A 27353-nucleotide genomic window follows, 5' to 3' on the forward strand; every position below is an offset into this window, starting at 1 on the left:
AATACATGTTCATTAGTGTAGTCAAGTTCTATGTATGAAGTGAATGTTTCCATTTTAAATTCATTCTAAGCTCAGTGGACTAAGTACTTAGAGAATAATCTAAAGTAAAGTACTGGTATTGGTAACTACATTAATCACTGCATGTGCTTTAAAATATCTCTTTATTGGACTAAGCTTTATTGTAAAGGTAGATAGTTTGTTTTGTTTAACAACACCACTAGAGCACATTGATTTATTAATCATTAGCTACTGGATATCAAACATTTGGTAATTTTGACATATAGTCTTAGAGAGGAAACCTGCTAAATTTTTCCATTGGTAGCAAGGGATCTTTTATATGCACCATCCTACAGACATGATAGCACATACCACAGCCTTTGATAAACCAATTGTGGTGCACTGGCGTGGAAAGTATTGCTAACCATGGGTTTAAAGGGTAGTCCTCAGTGGACTTAGTTACCCTCACTCCCCCATCCAGTGCCCCATAACTGGTACATTATGTGCTGTCTTAAACATGGGAAAATCCATGTAAAAGACACCTTGTTGCTTGTTTGGTAGAAGCAGCCTGTGTGGCAGCAGAATTTTTCCAAAAAGTCAAAATAATCAAATAGCTGTGGTTTAAAATGTACTGCAGAGTTATAACAAATATTCCTTTTTTTGTGTGTCATGTGAAATTTTAAAAACTTGCTGGGCAAGTGTGTTAAATAAATTTGCACATCCTCATCGTATAACAATTATTATTTTAGCTATACTGGTGGAAAAAACAGTTGTGAGTTTGGAGATTGCAGCATCATTCAGTGTTTGACTGGCTGGATTCCTGAAACTATTCCATTGCAGTGAGTTTTTGTTGTTTTTGTACCACAAAGTAAGATTACCTCATTTTCTCATTATATCATTAGAATATTACACAAAGAAATTATGATTTTACTTAAATTAGTAGAATTCACATTGTTCATCATCTGTCACCTAGATTTAAAATATTTAAGAATTTAACTTTATCATATATAGTTATGGATTTGTTAAACAGAGAATTGCTTTACCTGTAAAATTAAACTTTATAATATATATGGATTTGTCAAGCATGGAATTTCTTTTCCTATTTATGTACAATGTATTAATTAATATTTAAATTTCAATGTTCTGATGGGTTCATTTGAATGTCATGTTCAATCACAATTTAATGTTAACAGTGTAGACTTAGTTCAATTTCCTTTGGATAATGAGTTACAGATCAAAATGTCCACATTCAAGATCTAAGGAGTATCACAGTTTGTGGATTATCTGCCTTGTTCTTAAACACTATTTCTAATATTGAAGGTGATGTTGGGTCCTTCACCTGCCAGTATCTTTCTTCTTCCTACACACACTTTCATTTGTATATGTTTGTCACCTACTTCTAAATCTCGTGGTATCTTTTAGATTCATCTTTAATTTTTCTCTCTCTTAAGTGTTCAGAAACATTTTAATAAAATAATAGATTTAATTTAATAATTTTGTATAATAATATGTATAGATGTATATGCGTAGCTAAGTCAACTCTAGATTTATTTGCTGGTTACATGTCAAAAAGAATATCTCAAGGATTAAATATTTTCAGTTGATTCATTGTAGTGTTCATTAGTAGGTGTCAGGTTGTGATTTGAGGCAGCCACTGCTACAACTATACAATGTTACTACACTCTGTAGATATAACTGCCTACTGATCTCCTACTTTAATGGTAGTCAACACCCTTGAATTGTCCTGCCTGTACATGTTTTGGGAAATAGATTTATAAAAAAAAACTACGGGCCAAATTTACAAAGCCTGTTTATGTCTTGTACGCGTGTAACTACATACATTTACACTGCTTAAACACCTGTTTATGTCTTATACGTGTGTAACTACATACATTTACAATGCTTAAACACATATTTATATCTTATACGCGTGTAACTATGTACATTTACAATGCTTAAACACCTGTTTATGTCTTATACGCGTGTAACTACGTACATTTACAATGCTTAAACACCTGCGTTTAAGAAAAACAGGCTTCGTAAATTCGGCCCTACATGTTTACTGAGTGAATAGTTGTGATATTGACACATTGAGCAAACAAAAATAGACTGTTATTGTATAACAGATCAACAAATAAAACTTAGAGTTGTTTTACACAGATGTCTGCTTCATAGTTTATTAAATGCTATACATTAAAACTAATACCTCTGACAGGGGATGTTGAGATAGAATGCTTTTTCTTGATGGAGACTAGCCCTAGGGCTCTGGGCCCATAATACATATGAAAATTATTTCACGCGGGACATAAATTTGATAATAACTGGTAACTCATTTATTATCTTAATATCTTAATATTTTTACTTTTGTTTTTAACAGTGGTAAAGAATATATTTTTCTACAATAAACCTATCAAAGAAAGAAAGATGTCTTATTAATGACAGTTCAATTCATTTAATTCTGAGAGAGTTAGCATTGGAGATTAACGTCAAACTAAGTTATATTTATGGCCAACATCGAAAAGAAGGTACTAGTAACACAAATGTATACTCATGTTACCTTAGTCTGTGCTGCACAAACATCTGCGCGACACAAAAGTCTGCGCATGTTAATTACGTTGTATTGTCTTGAAACAAGTGTTGGGGTATGTTTGTCAACAACAAACAACGTTAATTTAATTCATAAAACAATGGTTAAAACAACACATCTTGATTGTTAATATATGTATAAAACTGATAGATAACAATTTGATTGAAAAAAACTCTGAATTAATGCACTAAAAGAGCACTTTTGCCAGCCTCTATCAATGTGTTTTTGTATCACCTGTCAACACGTGTCTGTCACTGCTGTAATGATTAACCTTGCATATCAACTTACACAAGTTTACATAGAAGCTTCAATACATACCTTATTGTAATTTATGAATCCATAAATGAAATAAATGTTTTATTTTATGTTAACGTAAACATCCAAGCATACTTTGAATTTCCCTCCCGAGTGACACAACACAACAAATATGGCTGCCCTTACTTACAGCATAGCCTATTATTGTTATAGTCTGTTTCAAAATTATTATTGATTGTCCTATATTTGTAATGAACACTATTTATGCTCATTTGCACAGTTAATAAGAGACAACTTTTGTTGAATAATGAACATAAATTTTGACATTGGCTTTTTTTTTATATTGTCATTTTGTGTTATCCAAACTAAGGAGCATGGAACACCATTCATATTTCCTGAAACAAACTATAATAGGAATGTTTGTTGTCTAGAAGTTACAAAAAGTCGGATCCATTTCCTGTTGTCGTTTCTGTGAACATTAGCGACAAAGTGGTTGTTTTAATGTTTGCTTCACAGACTTATGTGCCATCATGTAGGCCAGTAAATACAGGGGGGGGGTGCCACTAAAAATGTGCTCATTACTTGAGTTAAAAAAATAATAAAATTAAAATAACTTTCAGTAGTAACACGTTTATTGTTCCATTGTACTGTGGCAGTGAAACAAATATTTTTAAAGAAAGATTTTAATTTTAAAATATAACACAAATGCTTAGGGTTGCAGACTTAGGTGCCACTATAGTGTAAATGTACTACTAACAGATATAAATGTAAAATTACACTCTTGTTGACAATATGGGTCCAGTACCTTTTTCTTTTTCAATATATGAACACTTAAATTTCGTAAAACATATATTAGCATATTTGCTAATTAAAAAAAAAATTCTTTAAACTTTTGGTGTTGTTTTAAAGATAGGTTTGTTGTTTTAGTGACTTTAAAACTGCAAAGCATTTTTTTTAACCAATCACAAGTATGTCATTTGCATGCTCATAACCAGTTCATTTCATTTTACTGTGGTTTAAACAATTTTTATTTCACAAAGGAAATGGATTGGCAAACAGGCCATTGGCCTATATTAATGCCTCTCCACATTTTACTATATTCATATGTTTACATCAACATGCATTAAATTTTTGTTTGATTATGATTATTTAAATAATAAAGTTTATTGTTACATAGACTTTTAAAAAATCAAATTAGTATTGTGATACTATAACAGTATTTAGTAAGTCCCAGATGTTAATATTATAACAGTATTTATAACGATTTATATTATAACAAAGATAACTAATAAATTAATTTTGTGAATAGATATTTTTCCAATACAGAGAAAAAATTCCAGCTAATATATGTTGTAGTGCCTTTTTTTAACAAACAAAATTTAATTAAGTTATAACAGTGCAATGTTTTCCTAAATAATGCTTTATGACAATCACTTGCAAAATGTCCCAGCTGTTTAAAATGGAGTCACAGTTGTCAAACAGCTGGAACACTTTTAATATGGACCATTTGTAGATTGTGTCATAGCTAGGCTAATCTTTAGAAAACAAGTTTTTTTGCTGTAATCAAACTGATCATTTACCATCAGGTGTTAATTATTATTATTATTTTTTAAATAATAAATTATAACATTAACTGTAACTTGAGGTCAATTTATTTTATAAAAAGATTCACAAATAACAAATTCTAACTGGAAAAAAGAGAAAGTGTTTTTTAGAAGTCAGTCAGTTTACAGCAGAGTTTCTTTTTTAAAGATTAGTTATACTTTGTGTAACATTGTGTGGTTTGTTTTTGCTATTTTAACACCTACACTAACCTGCACCATTGCTTTTTTTTCCTTCCTGCACTGTTCACCGACAGATACTTTGTCTGTGAACAACTCTATGATCGCAACCTATTCCCTTGCCCAATGGGAACACCACTAGTTTCTGCTAGTGGCGTAGTTCTAAAATACTTTGAGTTGAGTGCACAGAAAAACAGCTTGTACGTGGTAGTTCCTCGCAAAACGGATGACGATGTCAGGCAAGAATTGTTTCATTTTCATTTCAGTTTATTGATGTACCCACAATACACTGTATAAATCTTAGTTCTTAACTTCAATAAAACATGATTGGCATGGAGTGATATGCATATTTAATGTTTGTTATAAAGTGAAAATGTTTTTGATCAAATTTCACCCAATAAAAAATAATTTATGATATATAATTTTTTCGAAATCACTCGGTATATTATGGGGAAAAAAGACCTTTATTACATGTGCTGAAAGTTCATATTTGAAGACATGTATTTGATTTTGCACTTTATAGATATTGTTATGGGTTGCTTATAGCTTAGTGATAAAGAGCTATCCCTGGATGCCACATGACTGGTATGTACTGTCCTGTCTCGGAGAAATATGCATTTGCAAGATTGCTACCTTTTTGATAGAAGTATATTTGGTGGCAGTCTTTCTCTCTTTTGACCAAGTGATGAATTTGAAACCAAATCGCCAAAGTTTAAAATGTACTAATGTGTTGTTATACAACATTCCTGTCTTTTCCTTTCAGATATTGCCATATCTCTGAGATCTGGGACTTGCTGAAGACCTTTCTACCATCATGGCAGCTTCCTGTACAAGAACCAGAAAAGACGGAAGCTGCAGATGCAGTAAAGAAGGAGTTAACTAGTTCAGTGGTATGTACTCTTACCAGACCCAGCACTTATAGAGATAAAGAAATGGGTTAAAAAATCCAGTGTGGTTGCTATTTAATGATATTAGATCCTAAACTGCTAAAGAATTGATAATTTAGTGAGCTTCATGGTCTAGTGTATAAGCCAATGACCGTGAGTCAAATTTGGTTCACACTTTTATTCATCTTTCTTATCTATCACCTTCTGCCTATCATTCTCACTATCTTAATATAAAACAACTTTCTAATTTCTTCCATGATTTCTTCTGTGATCTGTCAGTTTTCTTCGATTCTATCTTTTCTGCTGTCCACACCTTTACCTACCTGTCTCAACTAAGTCACTTCCTCCATGGGTGCAGTCATTGTATACTTCTCTGAACCCACCTGCCATCCTCATCCTAGCTGCTACTAAAGCTGGTTTGACCCATAGTACTAACGACCGCCAGTAGTAGGGGAGTATTGTAGGTGGTTACAAGTAGGTGGTTAATGCCAGAAGTAACCACTGAACACTCACTGAAGTGGTCAGACTAAGCCCACAGCTAAAAGTTGATGGGATTTGCCAGGTGTATGGCACTGATGGCCACAAGAGACAAGTACCTGTCATGGTTGGAGAGACAAGGATGTGGAAATGGACGACAAAAGCAGTTAAAAGAAAGGAGGAGCTGTTAGGTAGGCAAGAAATAAGACAGAAATCAAAGCAGTTAAAAGAAAGGAGGAGCTATCAGGTAGGCAAGAAATAAGACAGAAATCAAAGCAGTTAAAAGATAGGAGGAGCTGTCAGGTAGGCAAGAAATAAGACAGAAATCAAAGCAGTTAAAAGATAGGGGGAGCTGTCAGGTAGGCAAGAAATAAGACAGAAATCAAAGAAGTGAAAAGAAAGGGGGAGCTGTCAGGTAGGCAAGAAATAAGACAGAAATCAAAGCAGTTAAAAGAAAGGGGGAGCTGTCAGGTAGGCAAGAAATAAGACAGAAATCAAAGCAGTTAAAAGATAGGAGGAGCTGTCAGGTAGGCAAGAAATAAGACAGAAATCAAAGCAGTTAAAAGATAGGAGGAGCTGTCAGGTAGGCAAGAAATAAGACAGAAATCAAAGAAGTGAAAAGAAAGGGGGAGCTGTTAGGTAGGCAAGAAATAAGACAGAAATCAAAGCAGTTAAAAGAAAGGAGGAGCTGTCAGGTAGGCAAGAAATAAGACAGAAATCAAAGCAGTTAAAAGATAGGAGGAGCTGTTAGGTAGGCAAGAAATAAGACAGAAATCAAAGCAGTTAAAAAGGTAGGCAAGAAATAAGAGAGAAATCAAAGCAGTTAAAAGAAAGGAGGAGCTGTTAGGTAGGCAAGAAATAAGACAGAAATCAAAGCAGTTAAAAGAAAGGGGGAGCTGTCAGGTAGGCAAGAAATAAGACAGAAATCAAAGGAGTCAAAAGAAAGGGGGTAGTGAGATAAAAAAAAATCAAAAAAAAAATCATAATTTTAGTTTACATTGAAATTAATTTTTGAGAACTGTTGTCCTAACAGAAGCTGAGAGTTGGGTTGTCATCTTCATCTCTGTGGTACCATTAAATATATTTATATCTCAGGAGTCTCAGAAAGAAGAGAAGTCTGAAAAAGATGCTTTGACCAAAGAAGCAAAACCTGAAGGCAAAGAAAAATCCAAAGAGGGTGGGAAAGAGAAGCCAGCTAAAGATGCTAAGGAAAAAGGTATACATTTCTTAATAATACACACACACCCCAAACAGAGCATTTTCCCCATCTGATAGAAATGGCTGATGTGTATTTTTGTGCTGGGGTATCGTTAATCATTCATTCATTCATTCATTCATTCATTCTGATGGAAATAATTCTTAACTGGAAACAATATGAGTAAATGAACAAGTTTATGACCTAGCACTTTTAGATTATATTCCAATAATTTTTGCTTGACAACAATGGCAGCATGTCGCGGTCATTTTCAGGGATCAGCAAAACTACTTGCCATAAACCACTTTTTGAACTAAACATTCCAAGGTATTTTTCATTGAAAAACAAAAAAAAGCCACCATCTTGTCAAGAAATCTGTTTGCTGTATTATACATCCCTTTCTGGTGAGTGCTGTGTGGAAAACAGCTGGAAATATGAATTGTGGAATGCACTGTATACAGTGTACGGTATGTCGCCTAGTGTGACTTTGGGCGAGTTATCTCGCCTGCAGTAGTCAGAAGGTTATAATACATTGCATTATGAGTTGCTGAATGGTTGTATTTAAAAATATATATATATTTAAAAAATTATTTTTGTAATTTGGTTGTTAAATGGTTAGCTAAATTATATTTTAAAAAGCCAAAAACAAACATGTCAAAACCTTAATTGTTATAGAGATTATATATATTTTAACTTTTTAACTTAATTAAACAAAGAGAATGTCTGTCACTTTAATTCAGAGAAAGGAAAAGATGGTAAGGAGGACAAGAAGGAAAAGAAAGATAAAGAAAAGAGTGACAAGGATAAGGACAAAGATAAACATAGTAAGTATTGTGTTGAGTTTTTAAAATTAAAAATAGTGCCTCATCTATAAGATAACAGCCACATCTTGTGAATTCATTCCATCCCTCTTGCATCACCACAAGGAGGACTGTCACTCCCAGACAAGTTCACTAATGCATATGCAGTTCTAACTTTAGTCTCTTTATACTATATTACCTTTCACTACATAGACAATGTAAGTCAAGCAGCATACCTTGACTGTTTTAGCATTTTGTCTTCACCCCTGTATTAAAAATGAGATTCAATATGTATAATTTAATGGCAATTTGTGAAGAAATATTTTTATTTATACTGGATTTCTTTTTTCGATTTTCTTTACTTGAGTTGGTATGGGTTAATAACATAATAACATGTTTTTATATGAATTTCAACTTTATTAATTTTGAACTTAAACACCAATTCATTGGTTTTCTTTTAACGCAAACATAACATATATGGTGAGCACACAGTTATTATTCAACAAAAACATTCTAGTGTTTTATTTTGGCTGTGCAGTTTAATTTCAGTGTCATAATTGGAGGGCTAGTTGAATTTGAGAAGGACCAGTAAGATTTTTCTTCAACTGGCCCTGCTGGCGACCATGGGTTTTATGTTAATTTTCAACCCTGATAAATAGATCAGTATCAGTATTGTTATGTTCGTACTCTAATTTAACCCCTTTATATTGTTCATCCACTAGTACATCTTCTAAATCATTTAAATATATAGCAAATAATATGGGTGAAAGATTTTCACCCTGACGTACAACGTTTTGACATTAAAAATAGGCAGAATATTCGTTATTATCACTAACACATTATTTGATACATTTTGTAAACAATTCTAAGAAATTTACCATTTACATCTAGACTTGCCACAAACCTCTGCATCAAACCCATGTCAAGAGCTGTAGAAAAATCAATAAAAGCACAATATAATTTTTTCTTTCATTGTTTTAAGATTTCATGTAGATAATTATATGGAAAAAATATGGTCATTTGTAGTATAATGTTTTTGAAAACCAGCTTAGTTTTTTTTATAGTTTTTCTGAAAATTCAAGAAAGACGGTTGCTTTTTTATTTAAGATGGATGTAAAAAGTTTTCCAAAACAGCTTACAATTATTATAGTAATTGGTTGGTATGATTCGGGTGCAGTAGATTAATTTTGTCATTATTCAAATTTCAATTATTTATTTACTGTTGTTAACTAATTCTTATTCACCTTTTGATTTTGTGAATGATTTTAATGAATATTTTTTGCAAAACACTTTGTAATGTAATATTATTTTCACCAGAAGACAAATTTACAGAAGAAGTGTCAATCCCAGAGAATCCTGAAGTTGTGGTCTTTGCAACATACAACTCAACACCCAAATACCCTGTTTCAGTGTCTGTGCTTGGGGAACATGTAAGATTTTTTTTTTTTTTTAATTGTGCGAGTGAGAAAATGTGTTTGGTTTGTTGATTGGGGAATGGTGTTTATTGTATCTGGGGTTTTTTTATTTGTTGAATTAGCTGATTTTTTTTTTGATTTTTTTTATTAATTGTATTTTTAATTTCTAAGAGAAATAATCTTCCACACAGAAGATAGATCAATCTAACGAAATTCCTGGAGGATGATCAGATTCACTGTTTTCCATGTCTTCATCTTATTTATAAAAATATGTAATTGATTAATATATTACATATTCTTAATGAAACAATTAAGCCTGTACTCTAGCATCACCTTCTACTAATCTTACACACGTGATGATGATTTTGTTTTGTTTAGGCTAATGCTAGTGAGCACCTTCGACAGATTGGTCTCTCACACCTGTTTCCCCACCCGTTGTGGATCACTCAAACGAGAGACATCCCCCTGGAACCACCACCTCCACCTGAAGTGATCCCAGCATGGAAACAGATCCGGCCCAGGATAAAGAAACCAACCCCTTCTGATGAACCCATAGGTTCGATGTGGCTTAGGTTTTAAGACAAATGTTAATGCTAAAAGAAATTTTTATCATGAGTGTCTGTTGAAGACTAATAGACTCCCTCATGTGGGATAGAAAAAGTACACCTGAGGTGGTTAAAATTTCGGCAAGCCTCGTCCCAGGTCGAAATTTTCACCACTCTCGGGTGTACTTTTTCTATCCCCACATGACCGCATATGATGGAGTCATTTGTGGTCATGTGGGATAGAGAAAGTACACCCGAGGTGGTGGAAATTTCGACCTAGGACAAGGTTTGCTGAGTCCCATGGTCAAGATTTTCACCTTTTTCCGTCCCATATTACCGCATATGATGGGAGTCTTTTTCTCTCATTAATTCAGTAAATAAACCATTATTTTACACGATCAGACAAAGATGGCTCAACAAGTAACTTTTTTATTTGACTATTTTATCATAAATAAACTACACTATCATATTTGTCATGTTTGTTTCATGTGTTAAATAAAATTTAACACTACAAATTAACAAGATAGCTTTTATAATGAAGGTTTTAATAAAAAAAATATTAATTTAAAACTGTCTAATTACTTCCCGTCCCATCTCACATTAATACGACGTCATATATTACCAACGACATCATGTTAAATGCAAGCACGTGATATCCCATGTGGGATAGAAGTTTCTTGCATAGCTTTCTTTCATGGGATAGCTCTCCCATATATCTGAGGATGAGAGAAATGAGTATCCCCAATTCAAGAAGTACAACAGTAAATGTTTGTCTGAAATGAGTCTTCAAAGACTTGCTCTGATTTTTATTGGGACGGGATCTACATGTAGCTCAGATGGTAGAGCACTCGCCGGAGGTGCTTGCATTGAAGGATCAAATCACCTCGGTGGACGTATTCTCTGATTTATTCTTTTCCCCATCCCATCCAGTGCACCACGACTGGTATATCAAAGGCCATGACATATGCTGTCCTGTCTGTGGGAATGTGCATATAAAAGATCCCTTACTACTGATAGAAAAATGTAGCAGGTTTAACCTAAGACTCTAAGTCAGAATTACCAAATGTTTGATATCCAGTAGCTGATGATTAATAAATCAATAGTGTTGTTAAACAAAACAAATTTTAAATTTCACTCATCTTTATCATGATACATGTACACACGTTTTTGACATCTGTATTAATTTTGTTATTTCTAATATAACCAGAGATGTTTCAGCGGTAAAAAGGAATATAATAATTGTAAATAATATAACGATGGCTTGTTTGAACATTATTTAATATGAGTACAGAAATAAGTGTTATAATTTTAATATTAATGTTGTTTTAATTATTATTTCAGTTCCACCTGACCCACCCAAGCCTATCAAATGTCTTGAAATCACCTCACCATTTGTCAATTACAAAGTCAGCCCTATACCTATTCCAACTGACACGTATGTATCAAACATTTATTATTTTCAGTGACATGAGACAAAATGGTATTGAGTTAATAATTGAACGATATTTCTATCTTATAATTTACCTTATTTACATGTTTTCAAGATGGCTGCCTCAATTCAGTTGTTCTGTCTTTATCTGATGAATGTATGTAATATTCTTTTACAGTAGTGTAAATAATCATCTCCTGTACTTACCTTCTTTGACTCCCAATTGAATACATTTTTCATGCTGGAGAGTCATATTAAACATTCAGTTTATTTTGTACAGTCGTAAACCCAGCATGGCTTTAGAGCGTGGCAGCACAAGATCGAGACCAAATACACCTTCGTCTGTGACAGCGATTGTCGAGAAAGACGAGTCTATACCTGATCTAGAGGAGGAAGAACATCTGTCCCAACACGAAGATCCACACAAACACGATGCACAAGTCAAACGTGATGTCCCAGTATGTGTTAGTAAACAAGCTGTTTTAAATTATTCTTGTAGACATACATGATTCAGAAATAATTGTTTTGTTATAAAAAAGAGGATGGTCATACTGAAAACTAATTTAGAATTAGGAAGTCTTCAGAACTTCTCTTCATTCCTATTCTTCAAATTCGTAATGGACAGTTGGGCATTTCTAATAGCAAAGCTATCGGTGAAAATGTGGGACAAAAATCTGCTGTAAACTGCAGCTTGTACATTTAAGAGTAAAGTATATCTAGTTTTCCAGAACAAGTGTTAATAATAAGGATGTTGAGTAACAAGGATGTTGAGCAAAATGTGATAATGGTGATATAATTAAGTTTTTATATTCATTTATGCGCATTGTGGCACTACAATTTGTATAGCCAGTATCACATTTCATTAGGCCATCAATTAGTACAAACATTAGACCATTTCTAATTATGTCCATTCATTCATATACAGTGAAACCTGACTAAACCAGAATCCTGTTAAAACCAGCCATGTTTCATGGTCCTGAATTTACTGTTCTAAAACACAGGCCTCTAAACACTGAATCCGGTCTAAATCAGATAAATATTAGACATGTTTCACCGTGCTTACCTTCTTTCACTCCAATTGAATACATTTTTAATGCTGGAGTGTCATATTAAACATTCTTTCATTCATTCATTCATTCATTCATTCATTCATTCATTCATGCATAATGTAAATTAATTATATTACAGTAACTGTAAAATACTACAGTTATGTCAGTCAGTAACTGTTATCACCTGGAGTGATATTTACTAACAGATAACTATATTCCTTCCCACAGGGAACACCAGTTTCTTATTATTTATTTCTGAGCTGATTGTTTTCTAGATTGCACACAAAAATATTGCTTTTTTTATGGTTATTTCCAAAATACTTTTAATTTTCTTCTTACGTCAAAGCGAACTGAAATTATTTACAAAACAACATTGTTCATGGAGGCTGACACAGACTATAGATAAACTATTTTAGTGTTATATTATTAAATATATGAAGGTTAGACCATCAGTTATAAATAAAGATGTATTACACAATACTATGTGTTTACTACATAAATTACCAAATTGGGTAATAACTGTTGGATACGATAGCCTATTTTAGTGTATTAAACATTTGAATAAATTTAATATTTAGCCTCCAGAAATTCCTCAAGATGAATCACCAGTTTCTACAAAGAGTGCATCAAGTGCTGCAACCAAGGAAAAGAAAAAATCAACAGGGAAAAAAGATGCAAAAGATTCAGTAGAGGTGAGCAAATGTTTTACGTGCATTTGATCTGCTCCAGTTACCTCAGTTAATTTGTTCCTTTTAAGTTGTTTTGTTGTAATACAGCATTCCATTTGACCAGTTGATTAGTGATATATTTAATTCCACAGAGTTATTGCAAAAGAATGTTAGTTGTATATAAGTCCCTAAAATTGCGTATCACGTCCTTTGATGTATTTTAATCAATGAAAAATTGTTTTGACATTAATTTTAAGTGTCTTCATTTTTTAGACATCACCAAAGCTTGATCTGCAGTCGCCCAAGATTGATCGGCGAGCCTCCAAGTCTCCAGTGAAGGAGAAATCTCGAAGTGTCAGAGCGGAGTCATTAGTATCTGGGTCTAAAGAAGACGACAAGAGAGACAAAGAAAAAACTAAAGAAAAAGGTATTTATACTGAGTCAAATTAAAAACTTCACAACTATTTCATCTTGGCTAATTAGTAAATATGACAGCAGAACATGTTAAATAAGGTGGGGTGGTTTGTATGACGTCCAAAGAAAGAATAGGAATAAAATTTGAGTCAAAAATCTGTTCGATGCACCCACAGCATTCGTCAAAACCACAAACAGTCAAAATGGTAATTCACAAGCATGTAAAGACTGCATTAGAGATATGGTGCCATTGTTCCACTAATGAGACCAAGTTCCTGCAAAGTCTGTGGAGGGTTCTTGAGAGTACACAGGCATCTTCACAGACGTGCTCGATGGAATTCAGGTCGGGCGACCTTGAAGGCCAATCCATGACATTGATTGCCCGTGTTCTTCAGGTAATCCCTTATCAAGATGACCGTGTGGGGTCTGGTGTTGCCATGCTGAAAGATCAGACCTGGACCATGAGCTGACATGAAGGACACAAGTTACTGAGCCAGCACCTGGTTGCAGTATGCAACAGCATTGAGTTGCCAAGAAGTCGAGAACGTCCATTTTCTCAGAAAACATCCCAAACCATTACACTTCCACCTCCGAATCTGTCAACTTCACTGACACAACACTGAGCATGAAGTTCACCATGTTATCACCAAACCCTCTGCCTTCCATTGGCAAATCGCAGTGTGAATCGATTCAATGGTAAACATAACTCTATTCCATTCCCTTTGAGTCCATCGCAAATGGTGTTGTGCCCACAGTTGACGTTGACGTCAATGAAATTGAGTCAAAATGGGTCCAACATGTGGGCGCCGTGTGTGGAGGTGAGTGGTTTGCAGCCAATTTCGGATCATTAGCGTGGACACCCAAATTTTGAAGAGTTCACTACTGGTTGCTGTAGCTGCCATGAAACGGCTGCGGATGTGACATAGCACAATATGACTGTCATCTGCCTATGGCGTCACACATGGTCTACCAGTCGGGACGATCAGTTGTGGTGCTCATTTGTTGTACTTGTGTCCGCAGATCATAAATTGCCCATCGACTGCAATCCAATGCCCTTGCAACGTCAGCTACTGACGTTCCTGCGTGCAACATGCCGACAGCACATTCATGCTGCACATTTGTGAGGAGTGGCATCGAAACAGGTCGTAAAAAATATTGTTTTAATGTGGTTTTTTGTTATATCAGACTACTGTGAGCAAGTAACGAAAACACGTGTCCTATTGTAGTCACATGACCAGTGGCACCTGCAAAACCACTTTTGCCTCAGTGGTGCTGTGCACGTGCTATGGATCGGGTCACGTGGGCTGTGATGGGCTTCAAATGGAGTGTAGACATTGCCATTACAATATTTATTCCTGAAAAATACCTGCTTTCAACACTCATTGACTTTATACGATTTGTCGATTTTAGAAGTTTTTAGTTTGACTCAGTATAGATTTTAAGAATATAATTATATTATGGTGTTGATAATATTATTAGGGTGGAAACAGTTGTCATGCCTTTATTTTCATTTTTTTGTTCTTTCCTACATTATGATTTGAAAAAACACACACATGCACGCACACACACGCACACACACACACACACTTCCAAGTAACAGACAGAGATTGAAGAATATTCAATGACATCATGTAGTGGAATGGATCAATGCTCAGAATGGTTCTACCCATTATTTGACAGTGCCTTTGACATACATTGCCGACTATGATATTTTGTAAGCTTTCATTAATGGGGCATTACATAGCCCAGTGGTAAAGCATTTGCTTGATGCGCGGTCAGTCTAGGATCGATCCCCGTCAGTGGGCCTATTGGTCTATTTCTCGTTCCAGTCAGTGCTCCACAACCAGTGTAACAAAGGTCATAGTATGTACTACCCTGTCTGTGGGATGGTGCATATAAGATAACCCTTGCTGCTAATCGAAAAGAGTAGTCCATGAAGTGGTGCCAGCGGGTTTCCTCTCTCAATATCTTTGTTGTCCATAACCATATGTATGACACCATATAACCGTAAATAAAATGTGTTGAGTGTGTCGTTAAATAAAACACTTCCTTCTTTGCTTTCATTAAATCGAAATGTTATAACAAAAATGGTTTTGTGAGTTCATTTTCAGTCTTTATTTCATGGGTATACTTTATTTAGTTTTAATTGATAAAAAAAACATTGTTTGATATAATGTTTTGGGATTTTATAAACTCATAAAATTATGATTTCTGTTAATTATAGATAGGGGTTATAAATTTTGAGCAATAATTAGTGGTAATGCAATTAAAAGCCATTAAATTAGCAGAAGTAATTAACATTTTTATTTTGTTGGTAAAACAGTCAAACTTGCCCTCAAATCATTTAATGATTATAAATTTTATTGTCTGTATAACAGATAAATTTACCATTAAAATATTCTGAATATTAATTCCAATTAAAAAGATGTCAAAGTACTTGAAACTATAGTTCAGTTGTTTTTTGACAGATTTTATATGCTAGATAATACATTTGGATTTATAAAAATTGAATTCAATAATTGTAAGCGAAATATGAAATGAAACCATTCTTCACACTTATAGGTATAAAGAGCTTTGCACTTACAGGTATAGCCTCTATTAGATTCTAGCGAGAAAAATTAGGCAGAGTTACGTTCCCTAACCATTCTCTAGTTCCGACGTGTTCCGTTAACAGCAAGCATGGCCAATGACCACAGTTGTTTGTAAATCTTAAGCTGAAATTTATGCATGCCCATCCCAGGCATCATAAATGTCCTCACCTATGCTTTAAAAATAAAGAATGATACAGGTAAAAATTAAGTTGCTGAAATTGTGTTTTGTTATAATTGATCATGTGTTAAATATAGGAGATGAATCTAGCGAGCTGTCACACACCCTGATTGTTTTGGTGTTCTTGCATGGAAATTTTAGATTTTTTTGAAAAGCTGCAATATTGCCTTACATTAATTACCATAATTTCATTTAAACATACAAACACCTACAGTTTAAATGAATTGTGTGCAACAGTAACACAGTTGTAATAGTTAGATAATAGAAACATGTTTATAGTGAGTCCCACGGGGAACAAATTTTTTCATACTATGAAATTTGCTATAAGTTATTTATTTCTGAGCTGATTGTTTTCTAAATTACACACAAAAATAGTATATTTTTATTATTTCCAGAACAATTTTATTTTTATTTGTACGTTAAACCAAACTGAAATTATTTACAAAAAAACACACATTTTTGTAGGAGGATGGGATGGACTATATGTAATATTCTGATCAGAACAGTCCCCTCCACACTTGCTATATTATGTGGGGTTTTCCAATGTATTTCTGGGGACGCATGACCCGACCCCTCCCCTAAAAACACCACTAGCCAATCTAGACTTCCTCTACAGAATTTCCTAATTTCCTGCACACGCGCCTGTTTGACTAAATATTTTGTTTGCTGCAAATTAATTAGGCCTATTTAGGTATTATAAAGTGTAAATTTTGCTGTAATAATAGCTAAATATATAATTTAACCTAAAAACATCTATCTACTTGTTTTATTTACATCAAAATATTTGTATAAAAATATTTATGTTAGTCTTGCATGCCGATTATTTAAGGTAGGCACATGTAGATGCCCAACATGTTAAAATGAAGATATTGTTGTATACATGATTATAAGCACATTTTAAAAATAAAACCCCTACAACAATTTTACCTCCCCCCAAAGAAAATCCCAGTAACAACAACAAATATGCCCCCAAATAAACAATAGCCTTCAAAACAAGCCCCCACACACCAGTAGACTCGCACAACCAAAATCATAACCCAGACGAACACGCACATTTAAAAAAAAAAATCTGGATCAAGAAAAGTGATGTACAGTGCTGTAACAGTGGCAAACATTAATCACATTTGTATTATTATGGGGGGCTTTCTTTTGACTTCGCTGTGTCAAAACCTATTTACGAAACACCATGTGAGAAGACAGACTGGCCAGACTAGCCTTGATGCATATTCATTGTTCTATGAAAATTGACATTTCTCAAATTATTAACATATTTCTAGGTCACAGAATATTTCAAGGATCCATCCTGGCAACTATGTGAGCAAGACATTGGTTATCATGGTGCTTTTCGGCTAGATATTATTTGCTGGTGATTGGTGCATTGTATATATACGTGTAAAATTGTGTCCATTACACATTTCCGTGACAATGACACTGGACTGTGTGATGTGTAGGCCTATTTATGTTGATTGCGTGTTGATGTATACAGTTATATATACACAAACACATGCATATTAATTGCAAATATCAAAACTTTATTAAGATGCTGTTTTAATGAGTCAATCATCAATGAACCCCTTTTTCTTGGTCTCCCCAAGATGTGGTCATAAATATTTCTGTTGATTCCAAAACAATATTGTACATTTTCTTTTCTGCACACAATCTGACAAACAATAATAGAAATAGGAAACTTATTAATGTAAAAAAATAAAAGAACAAGTCAACGACTACTGTGTGATTCAGTAATAACAAAGGGCCTTTGATGCAAGCAACTGGAGCGTAAACATGCCGGAAGTAATTTAGTGGATATTCGGGCCGCTTAGTGCACATGCAAATCAAGGGCAGATAAGTATGTTTCTAATAGAGGCTATATAAACAACATTGTCAAGAGGTTCGTTGTTTCAAGAATGTCAGAAAAGATCACATTCAGATTTTTAATGTTGGTCCTTAAATATTACAGGTGACAAGAAGGATTCTCCAGTGTCCCACAAAGCTGGCCCACAAGAATGCAGCCAGTCGGAGGCTGTCTTGGTTGATGACGACGTGGAGGAACACAAAGATGAGGAGGAAGTGGTGCCTGTGGAGGAAACTGACACATCAAAACCAAAGAAGATATGGGTGGATTTCAACCATTTTAGCATTTGTTTTAAGTACGTTCATTTTGAAGTCTGGTTTTGGGTGGGGTTTTTTATATTACTGTCTTTAAAAAACAAAATCTGGTAGGTTTGTTTTTCTGTTAATTCTTTGTTTTTATAAGTTGATATTGCCTTGTTTTCACAAGAATTGTGATAGATGTGTGTGGATTTTGACTATTTTACCAGGTTGATGGGGGTCTGTGGGTTTTTTTTGGGGGGGATCCCTTTTATTATCTAAAACATATGGAGGTTTTTTGGGGGGATCCCTTTTATTATCTAAAAGATATGGAGTTTTTTTTTAGTTGAATGTTTTTGTTTGTTGATATTGCTAAAAAAATAAAATAAAATATTGAATCAAAGTTGATTTCAGTGATGAAAGTACAAGCTTCAAGTGTATCAAAATAGAATGTTTTTTTATGAATCCTCTACCTGTCCATCTAGAGCAGACTATAGATTTCATCTTTGTCCTGTCTGTCTGTCTGTCTGTCTGTCTATCTGTTGTTTTCCGGACCTTCCCCCCCCCCCCCCCCCCCCCCCCACAATGCCTCAGGATATTGAGCTGAAATGTTGTGTATAGCTTTATCATGTACTGTTACATATCATGTTTGACTTTCATGGCAATTTACACATTTTTCTTGAAGTTATGGCCCTTAAACTTGGGAGATATGAAAATTTGTTGGGACCGGTAGAGGACATGTATTGCTTTAGTAATACTTTTCAGAATGCTTGTTTCTTCTATTGTTTAAAAAGTATAGGAGGTTTTTTTTATATGCCTATCTATGATGGCTCGTATTATGGCATGGCATTGTCCATCTTTCCATCCATCTGTTAACTTTTTCTTGTCCAGACCATATCTTGCATACAGGACCATCAAACTTTACTTGTAGGAACAACTTGGGATGGCGGTGTGTCGTGTATTATTACTAGTTCACTGTGACCTACTTTTCACGGTCTAATGCACATAACAGTAAATCCTTGTCCGGACCATATCTTGCATACAGTTGCATACAGGACCATCAAACGGTTAACCTCACATGTAGGAACAACTTGGGATGGCGGTGTGTCACATGCTATCACTGTGACCTACATTTCACATTCTAATGCAGATAACAATAAATCCTTGTTCAGATCAATTCTTGCATACAGGACCATCAAACCTCATGTAGGAACAACTTGGGATGGTCATTGGTCCAAAACAAACTGTTCATCCATCCCATTGCAAAAATGTCACATAATTAGAGTAGAATCATATCTGTAACATATTCATTAATATAGATATGGTTTTCCATTAAACTCCTGATGGGCGTATCATGTACCTCACCGGTATACTCTTGTGTCTTATGTTGATATTGCTTTGATTTTACAGAGGAATTTTGATCATTTTAATATATGTTTCAAGTGTATTGATGGGGCTGTGGTTTTTACTCCATGATTTTTACTGATTAATCAGACTAAGTAGATTTCAGCCATTCTGTGGTAGTTATAGCAACAGCCTGTTCTCGCTTGTTCAGATTTAGGTTAACTAATGCTTACAATTTATTTTGTTTTTGTTGCAAACAGGACTCTGTATATCTACCACAAGCCAAATACCTATCTGTGTAATCAGAAATATTCTGATCTCAAGGTGAGTTGCATATATGGGCTTAGGAAGTCTAAATAGACAGTCACTTCTGTTTGTTAAACATTTGTAAAAAAAAACATATATCAGATTAAATGACATAGTTGATTATGTTTTTAGTGCCTTGTGTTTTTTAAGACTTATTATTTTTTTAGACACATGTTATTACATCCCATTAAGGTGTAGAAAAAGAAATGTTTTCAAGGTATTTTATGTGAAAAATTATTTTAGTGTCATCTTGCACATTATATCCCAATACGTTCATATAATTATCTATGAAATGCTTTCAAAAACTTCAGTTGAAATTCAGATTAGCCATGCTAAAAACTATTTTATATAATTCTTGACTGAAAAAAAATCCACTCCAATGGTTTCTGCAGATCTGTCATAAATGTAAATCTAACTAAAAGATAACACTCCATAGATCAGCTATGAATATTATACTGTAACAGTTTTAAAAGAAAAGGATTTTTTTTTTAATGATATATTATCATATTTTTAATCTATATCTATTTGATGTTTAAATATGGCTATTATGAATGATCACCCCTGAGACAAGTGCTGTACCACTGAGGTACCTCCAAACACTATACTGTTTGAAGTATATTAACATTCAAACCAGACATGATTTTCAAGTAATATACCGCATTTTAAAGTCCTTACCTCTTTTACTGAAATATTGGTACCACTCTGCATTAAAAAGCCTACTTCAATTAAAATATGACACTAGATTCAGATGAACAAATTTAATGTTAATATTTGACATTTATTTTGTGCTTATCAGTACAGTAATTATACAGCTATTTTATTTTAAAAAGTGTGAAAAACAAGTTAAGAGGGGAAAATTGAAGAAGAATTGTTGAATTATTTTATTGTAGAAAGTAAATCTTAACTAGTAATTTATTACTTCGGTTTCTAAAAACTAATTTTTATATTTCTGTTTCTACAAAACAGGATAATGCATCAAGCCCACAGGTTTGTTAAAGTATACTCGGTAGATACAAAAACCACTAAATTGCCACATTGAATTTGCAAGATTTCTCACTTGTATAATCCATACATTTTTGTGTGTTGTTTGAAATGTAGAAATGCACTGTAATCAATTGCCAACATTCACTGCAGATGTGAGTATCCTGAGTGACAGTTTGAAACAAACATCTGTGTTTGAGTGTTGTAATAAATTGCCTTACATTTGACAATAACACTTAACCATTTAGTAAATGACAGCATAATACATTACTTAGGTATAGCATTAAACAAATATAATGCAATTTATAGACATTATCATTTAATTATTTTTTACCATCTTTTTCTTTTGTTAAATGAATTGGCTATAAAACAAGCTATGTATTAATTAGTTACAACAGGTAGTGCTAGTTATCATGTGGCAAGTTGAGCTTTTGCTATTGATGTGAAATATGATAACAAAATAAATCAATTTGTCTGAGGGATTCTTTCATGGATGACCAGGTCATGGTCAAGGTGATAGATACCCAGTATATAACACAAAAGCGAATTTTTGTACATTTATTCTAACTTGCACAAATCAACACTTATCCAAACCAGAATGCTTACAATATATCATATTTAAAGCAACATGTTTAGCAATGTATCTTGTTCATTAAGCAGAGTGCTAGATGCAATAATGTATGTATGTGTGGATATATATATATATATATATATATATATATATATATATATATATACACACATACATACAATGTACATGATATAATGACACATTGTTGGATTTGGTGGGAGAGTTTGATAAAAGAGGAGATTTGATTTAAGTGACAGTTTTAGCATTCTTGTAGTATAGTTTGCCATAAATAATCTAGTATCTCATGGAATTGATAAACTAGCAAATTACTTTTGGGCTTCATTAAAAAAAAATTACTTGACAGGAGTCGCAGTTAAAACGTAAAGAAATTTTATATTGCACAATTAATTATTATTTTTTAACTTTGTACATCTTAACCTTCGCTTGATAGCAAACAGCTGAATGGTGCATTCAGTTGATATTTCAATTTTAAAATATAGGGAGATCTCATTAATCCAAATTTAGTATTCAGCATTCCCATCTAACATAACAAAATAAATACATGTACCATCTGTAAATGTATTCATTAGTCCAGATATTTGACATTTGAAAAATTTAACACAGCCTTTTTCCAGCATCTAGATTTAAGCTGTCTGCCAAGTCACCAAATGTGAATTAAAGTTGAATTTAACTAATATTTATTGTAATAAATTTTCAAAAAGCATATTTAAAATGAAATAAATATAGTGCTGTAAAAAAAAACCTCAATTTTTTTAAAGTATGTTTGGCTAACTGAATTTTTAACTTGTGTACTGATTTTTCACCAGATAGCTAATAATTGTTTTGAGGGGTGAGGGTCATCTTACAAAGTGGTGTTGTGGATGAAACTACCCCTACCTCCTTAGTCTTATTTAGTTACAATGAGTAACTTGGTTAGTGTTCTGTAAATCATGGCCAATCCAAACATCAGAATGTCTACAAAGGCTTTGACCTACTTGAATAACTGTTTTAATGCTTACAAAGGAACCAATAGTGCATGGGTGAGGCATTTTCTATCACACAGAACTTTTAAGTTAATTATTTGTATTTGGATTCAGTATCCAGTATTTGAAATGTAAGGAGTTGGTGAATAAAACAAAATTTTGTATTCCTTAAGATTCTTATTGTTTGTCTTTCCAGGTAGATACCTGTTAAATAAAAGTAAATTTAAGTACAGAAATGATAAATTCTAAATTTTGTTTTAGTTTTTTATTCCAAAATATACTGCAAAGATTACTGAGATTTTTCTATATTTATTTTAATATTTTATTATTTAGTTTAGTGGTGGTAACAAAAACAATGGATCAATAGTAATTACTTACCTGCATTTTGCATTTTGTAAAAACATTTTCATTTCAGCTAGAAGATCTAGATAATTACGGAGTAATTTGATTAAGTGATTGTTATATTTTTTATTCCTTAGTCATTTTAAATACCAGTACTTAAAAATAAAAGATACTCGGTCTTAAATTTTTATTAATTAAAATTAGTACTGCATGTTTATAATTTTTTAAATTTTTTTTTTTACATATTTGGATTTTTAATTATATTTACTAATAATTTGGTTTGCCTAGCATTAATTGTTACCAAAACATGTCATAATATGTGATTTCTAATATATGTGCTTTATAACAGTGTTGATGAGTAATTAATTGTGTCACATTTGTGCATGCTTTGTGTGCGATTACTTGCAAGAAAGCAGCATTTACAACAAGGGAAAATTCCATTTACTATTGCACCATGGTTGTGTGTAGACACGTGTTCAATATTCACATGTACTTTTCAGAATGTTGCACCCACGGGGGTTACATCTACAGGTAAAACTGATAAAAAACCAGGAACCGGCTCATCTGGGGTAAATGCATCAAGCTTGAAGGTTCCCCATACTCCCACATTTACCATAAGCACATCTTCAACAGTGAGTACTGAGCATGTATATGATACTGCAGGCAGACCAGCTCAGCTTGAAACTCTGCCTCTTTAAATAGCTGTCATCCAAGTTATGTGTATTATTATGAAGTTGGAAAAAACTTATTTTTAAATAGCTGTCATCCAAGTTATGTGAATTGTTATTTATTTGTGAAAAAATTATTTTTAAATAGCTGTCATCCAGGTTATGTTTATATATAGTTCAGAAAACTTTCTTTTGAAATAGTTGTTATCAACGTTACATTATATAGTTATATTGTTCAATGTTTTGTTTTATTTTTTTGATGGCTGTTAAGTTTTGTGTACATAAATCATGTCAGTGATTGAGAGTGTAAGGTTTTATCATGTCGGTGATTGAGAGTGTGAGGTTTTATCATGTCAGTGATTGAGAGTGTGAGGTTTTATCATGTCGGTGATTGAGAGTGTGAGGTTTGATCATGTCGGTGATTGAGAGTGTGAGGTTTTATCATGTCGGTGATTGAGAGTGTGAGGTTTTATCATGTCTGTGATTGAGAGTGTAAGGTTTTATCATGTCGGTGATTGAGAGTGTGAGGTTTTATCATGTCGGTGATTGAGAGAGTAAGGTTTTGTTATTAAATTCTCCTAATTAAAATAGTATAGTTTTCGAGTTGGGATGATTATTAAAATTCCACATTTTTATATAATAGATTAAGGAATTTAATTGTAAAAATGTGAAAAAAATGTCCTGTAATGAAGTGTATTAAAATGCCAATAAATGTACTCAAGAGGCAGAGTTTCAGCATCTGGTAATCAGTTTTTGTTATAATTTTATCATACTTTGTTTGAAAATTATTCTAGGAATATAAAATTGGTACATTTGATACACTTTTCTTGCTACACTAACAGTTTTGGGCAATAATGTTTATTTTCATAAATATATTTATATAAAATTAATGCTTATAGTGTGTGGGTTTATATTAACTTTACTAAGTGTGTTTTAAATTGGCTTAATGAATCAAATGTACCTTTGACAACACAATTATGAAGTAATAACAATGATTTTCATTGACAATAGCCTGCAGTAGATTATTTTTGTATTCACTCTGCTTCACCGATGGTATGTGTCTTTGCCTTTCCCTTATTCCTTAGGCAGTTTATTCCTATGTGATATGCATGAACAAATATTTATACTGGCTCAGTGCACTTTGTGTCAAGCAGATAGTTTTATAAGGTTTAAAAATAATGATTCCAGGACATTGGGTTTTGTTTTTCAATTTTGGTAATAGATAATTATAAGCAAGTGTACTGTAATGTCATAATTCACAAATAAGTGAAATAAAATAATTGAAAAGGTATACATAAATTGCAGAATTCTTTATTCATGATTGCTTATCGGTGCTTTAAAAAGAGGCTGTTTCTTTTTTGTTTATAAATAACCCAAAAACAATTTTGTTGAACATTGAAAATGCTTTTCTTTTATTTGATACATTCCTTTCATTTTATTTCCATCTTACATCCAGTTAAGCTTCAAGCACAATATAAGCCTTACTGACACTTTTCTTTCAAATAATGATATGCATTACTCCCCAGACTATTACACTTATATGACCATATACCCAAGTCTTCCATTGATAGGCTTGTATGCTCAAATGCTAAATATCAAAGGTGCTTGAGTATACCATGTCATTATTTTGAAATTTGGATTTTATTTCTTTAAGATTGAGTCCAGTTGGTAACCTTATGAAACCTGTTTGCTTTTATGTGTTACAATGTATGTAGAAAGCATGAATTATGTAGTGCGTTTCTTTTCTTTTTTTCTCCTTGGTACATGTTTGTATTCTCTGAACTGTATCTTAAAAATCACCATTTTATCTGATGGAACATATTAGTAACATTCACTGCATGTGTCATTTCTTCAAATTACTAACATTATATATTTCTTTTTTGTATTTGTAATAAAAACAATATATACATGGATGAATTAGGAAACATAATGTTGGAATTGAAAGTTTGTTTATGAGCTCCACATTTTTTTTTCAACATGTTATTCACTGTTAAGAATTTTAGCTTCATGTACTCCAGATAATGTAGTAAGTAGAAAAGAAATAATAAAACTATTTATTACCCATATATGGTTAAAAATATCTTGGTACATATCAAAGTGATACGTCCCACTAGAATGCCAAGTGGGACGTAACACTTTTAACGTCACACAATGATGTCATCAATTGGCGCATTACAACCTTACAAGTTACAGGAACATCAACGAAATGAGATGAGTGATATAAATTAAGATCGATTATGGGTAATAAATAGGATATTAAACTCACTACCATTTCGTATCATGTTTAGGTCCCTCGTGAAATAATATTCATTGTCACTCGCTAAAGCTTGTGACAATTGAAAATTATTTCACTCGGGACATAAACATGATACGAAATGGAAGTTCGTTTAATATCCTATAAATAATTTATATATTAGTTTTTCAGTAATGTTGTAATTATTTATAATATCTTGTATAAAATACATGTAAATATGTTGAGTTTGCTTTAATTTACAAACATGAAAATAATGTGTCTCAGATGCAGAAATTGAAATCATATCGTCATGTACCTGTGTATGGGTATATGAATTGGTTGTCTTAAGCCAACGACAATCACTGGGACAGTGGATATGTTTAACTCAATAACAAAAATTGATATATGAGGTCATTTTTAGCTTAACTTTATTATTGATGGTTTTACAACATACATATATGCCAGAGTGACAAACATTATCATCTTAATTTACTAGAATTGTTGGGCAGCTGATATTGTTCAGTGTTCTAAAATATAGTCAGTGTAGCAGCTGTAGACGAAATGTAGTGTAGTATATCATCAGTGATATAACAATAATATATTGCAGTTTATATTACTTTTATACATGCTATCATTTTTAAAAAAGAAAATCTCTTCATGTTGTCCGTCTTGTTTTTTCAGCTTTCGGGTACAGATGATCGGCAACCACATTACTTGTGTATCCTTTTGATTCCAAATACAAATAAAAATAAATATGCATGAATGCAGTAAATTATTTTGGCATTGATTATAAAAACAGAAAAAAAGCCTTTTAAATGTTGCGCACACAAAATGTCATAATCAAAATGTCTTCTCCAAAATATGTACTATTTAAATTACAACTTTTGTATTTTGAAAATTGTTTACCTTTTTCTCCAACTGTATACAAAGATAGAGTTATAACTACATATGTGTGATTGTCATATCTTGAAGTTTTGTTCTGAATTAAAAAAACAAAACAAAAAAACTAAAACATTATTTTGAAATCTAATATATGTTGTTTCCTTGATGATTACCAGTTGTTGACAGTCTGAAGTCGACAGAGATTGTAGTTTCATTTTCTTCTCTACCCCGCTGGTTTGATCTACCACAACTAGAACAGACGGAAAAGAGATCTCATGCAAATATTAAAACAAAGGAAAAGGAGATTGAAAAAGAGACAACAGGCCTGACTGGTAGCAGCATCATGGATGGTGAGTCAGTTACTTGCACACATAAGTGTGATGGTGAGACTCATTTTCATATTTCTTTTCATTTAAGCTTCAAGCATGCTCTACTGGGCATATAGTTTAGCTGCCTGGACTCTATATCCAGGACAGATGAGTTAGTTTGAAATGTCTGTGTTAAGTTTCTGCATTTTGATTAGTTTTTCAGATCTACATGTAGGTGTCAGAAATAGGGGACAAAATGACAAATGACACATTACACCATGGTGCATTTCTTCAATATAACTCATGAATATTTGCATTATTTTGCTGCCATTGACGGAGTGGTTAAGTTTTCTTTTTTAAATTCAGTATTGACGAAGGT

The 27353-nt window shown here is 32.9% G+C and overlaps 1 protein-coding gene across 2 annotated transcripts in view; it reads left to right on the forward strand.

Moving 5' to 3' along the window:
* LOC121370662 (androglobin-like) overlaps positions 1-27353 on the forward strand; it is an 85449-nt gene that overhangs the window by 24854 nt on the left and 33242 nt on the right. Inside the window, exons 8-24 of one of the 2 annotated variants that reach the window (XM_041496050.1) lie at positions 747-836; positions 4698-4859; positions 5384-5510; positions 7080-7200; positions 7920-8003; positions 9297-9409; positions 9773-9950; positions 11281-11374; positions 11649-11826; positions 12996-13109; positions 13359-13512; positions 18226-18415; positions 19961-20024; positions 20973-20993; positions 23384-23515; positions 26466-26502; positions 26843-27016. In XM_041496050.1, coding sequence (XP_041351984.1) covers positions 747-836; positions 4698-4859; positions 5384-5510; positions 7080-7200; positions 7920-8003; positions 9297-9409; positions 9773-9950; positions 11281-11374; positions 11649-11826; positions 12996-13109; positions 13359-13512; positions 18226-18415; positions 19961-20024; positions 20973-20993; positions 23384-23515; positions 26466-26502; positions 26843-27016 — 2033 coding nt within the window. Of the gene's footprint in view, positions 1-746; positions 837-4697; positions 4860-5383; positions 5511-7079; positions 7201-7919; positions 8004-9296; positions 9410-9772; positions 9951-11280; positions 11375-11648; positions 11833-12995; positions 13110-13358; positions 13513-18225; positions 18416-19960; positions 20025-20972; positions 20994-23383; positions 23516-26465; positions 26503-26842; positions 27017-27353 lie in introns of both variants that reach the window. The other variant, XM_041496049.1, reaches the window with a different exon arrangement.

This window comes from Gigantopelta aegis, chromosome 4, assembly GCF_016097555.1.
Source record: "Gigantopelta aegis isolate Gae_Host chromosome 4, Gae_host_genome, whole genome shotgun sequence".
In the NCBI taxonomy this organism is placed as follows: domain Eukaryota; kingdom Metazoa; phylum Mollusca; class Gastropoda; order Neomphalida; family Peltospiridae; genus Gigantopelta; species Gigantopelta aegis.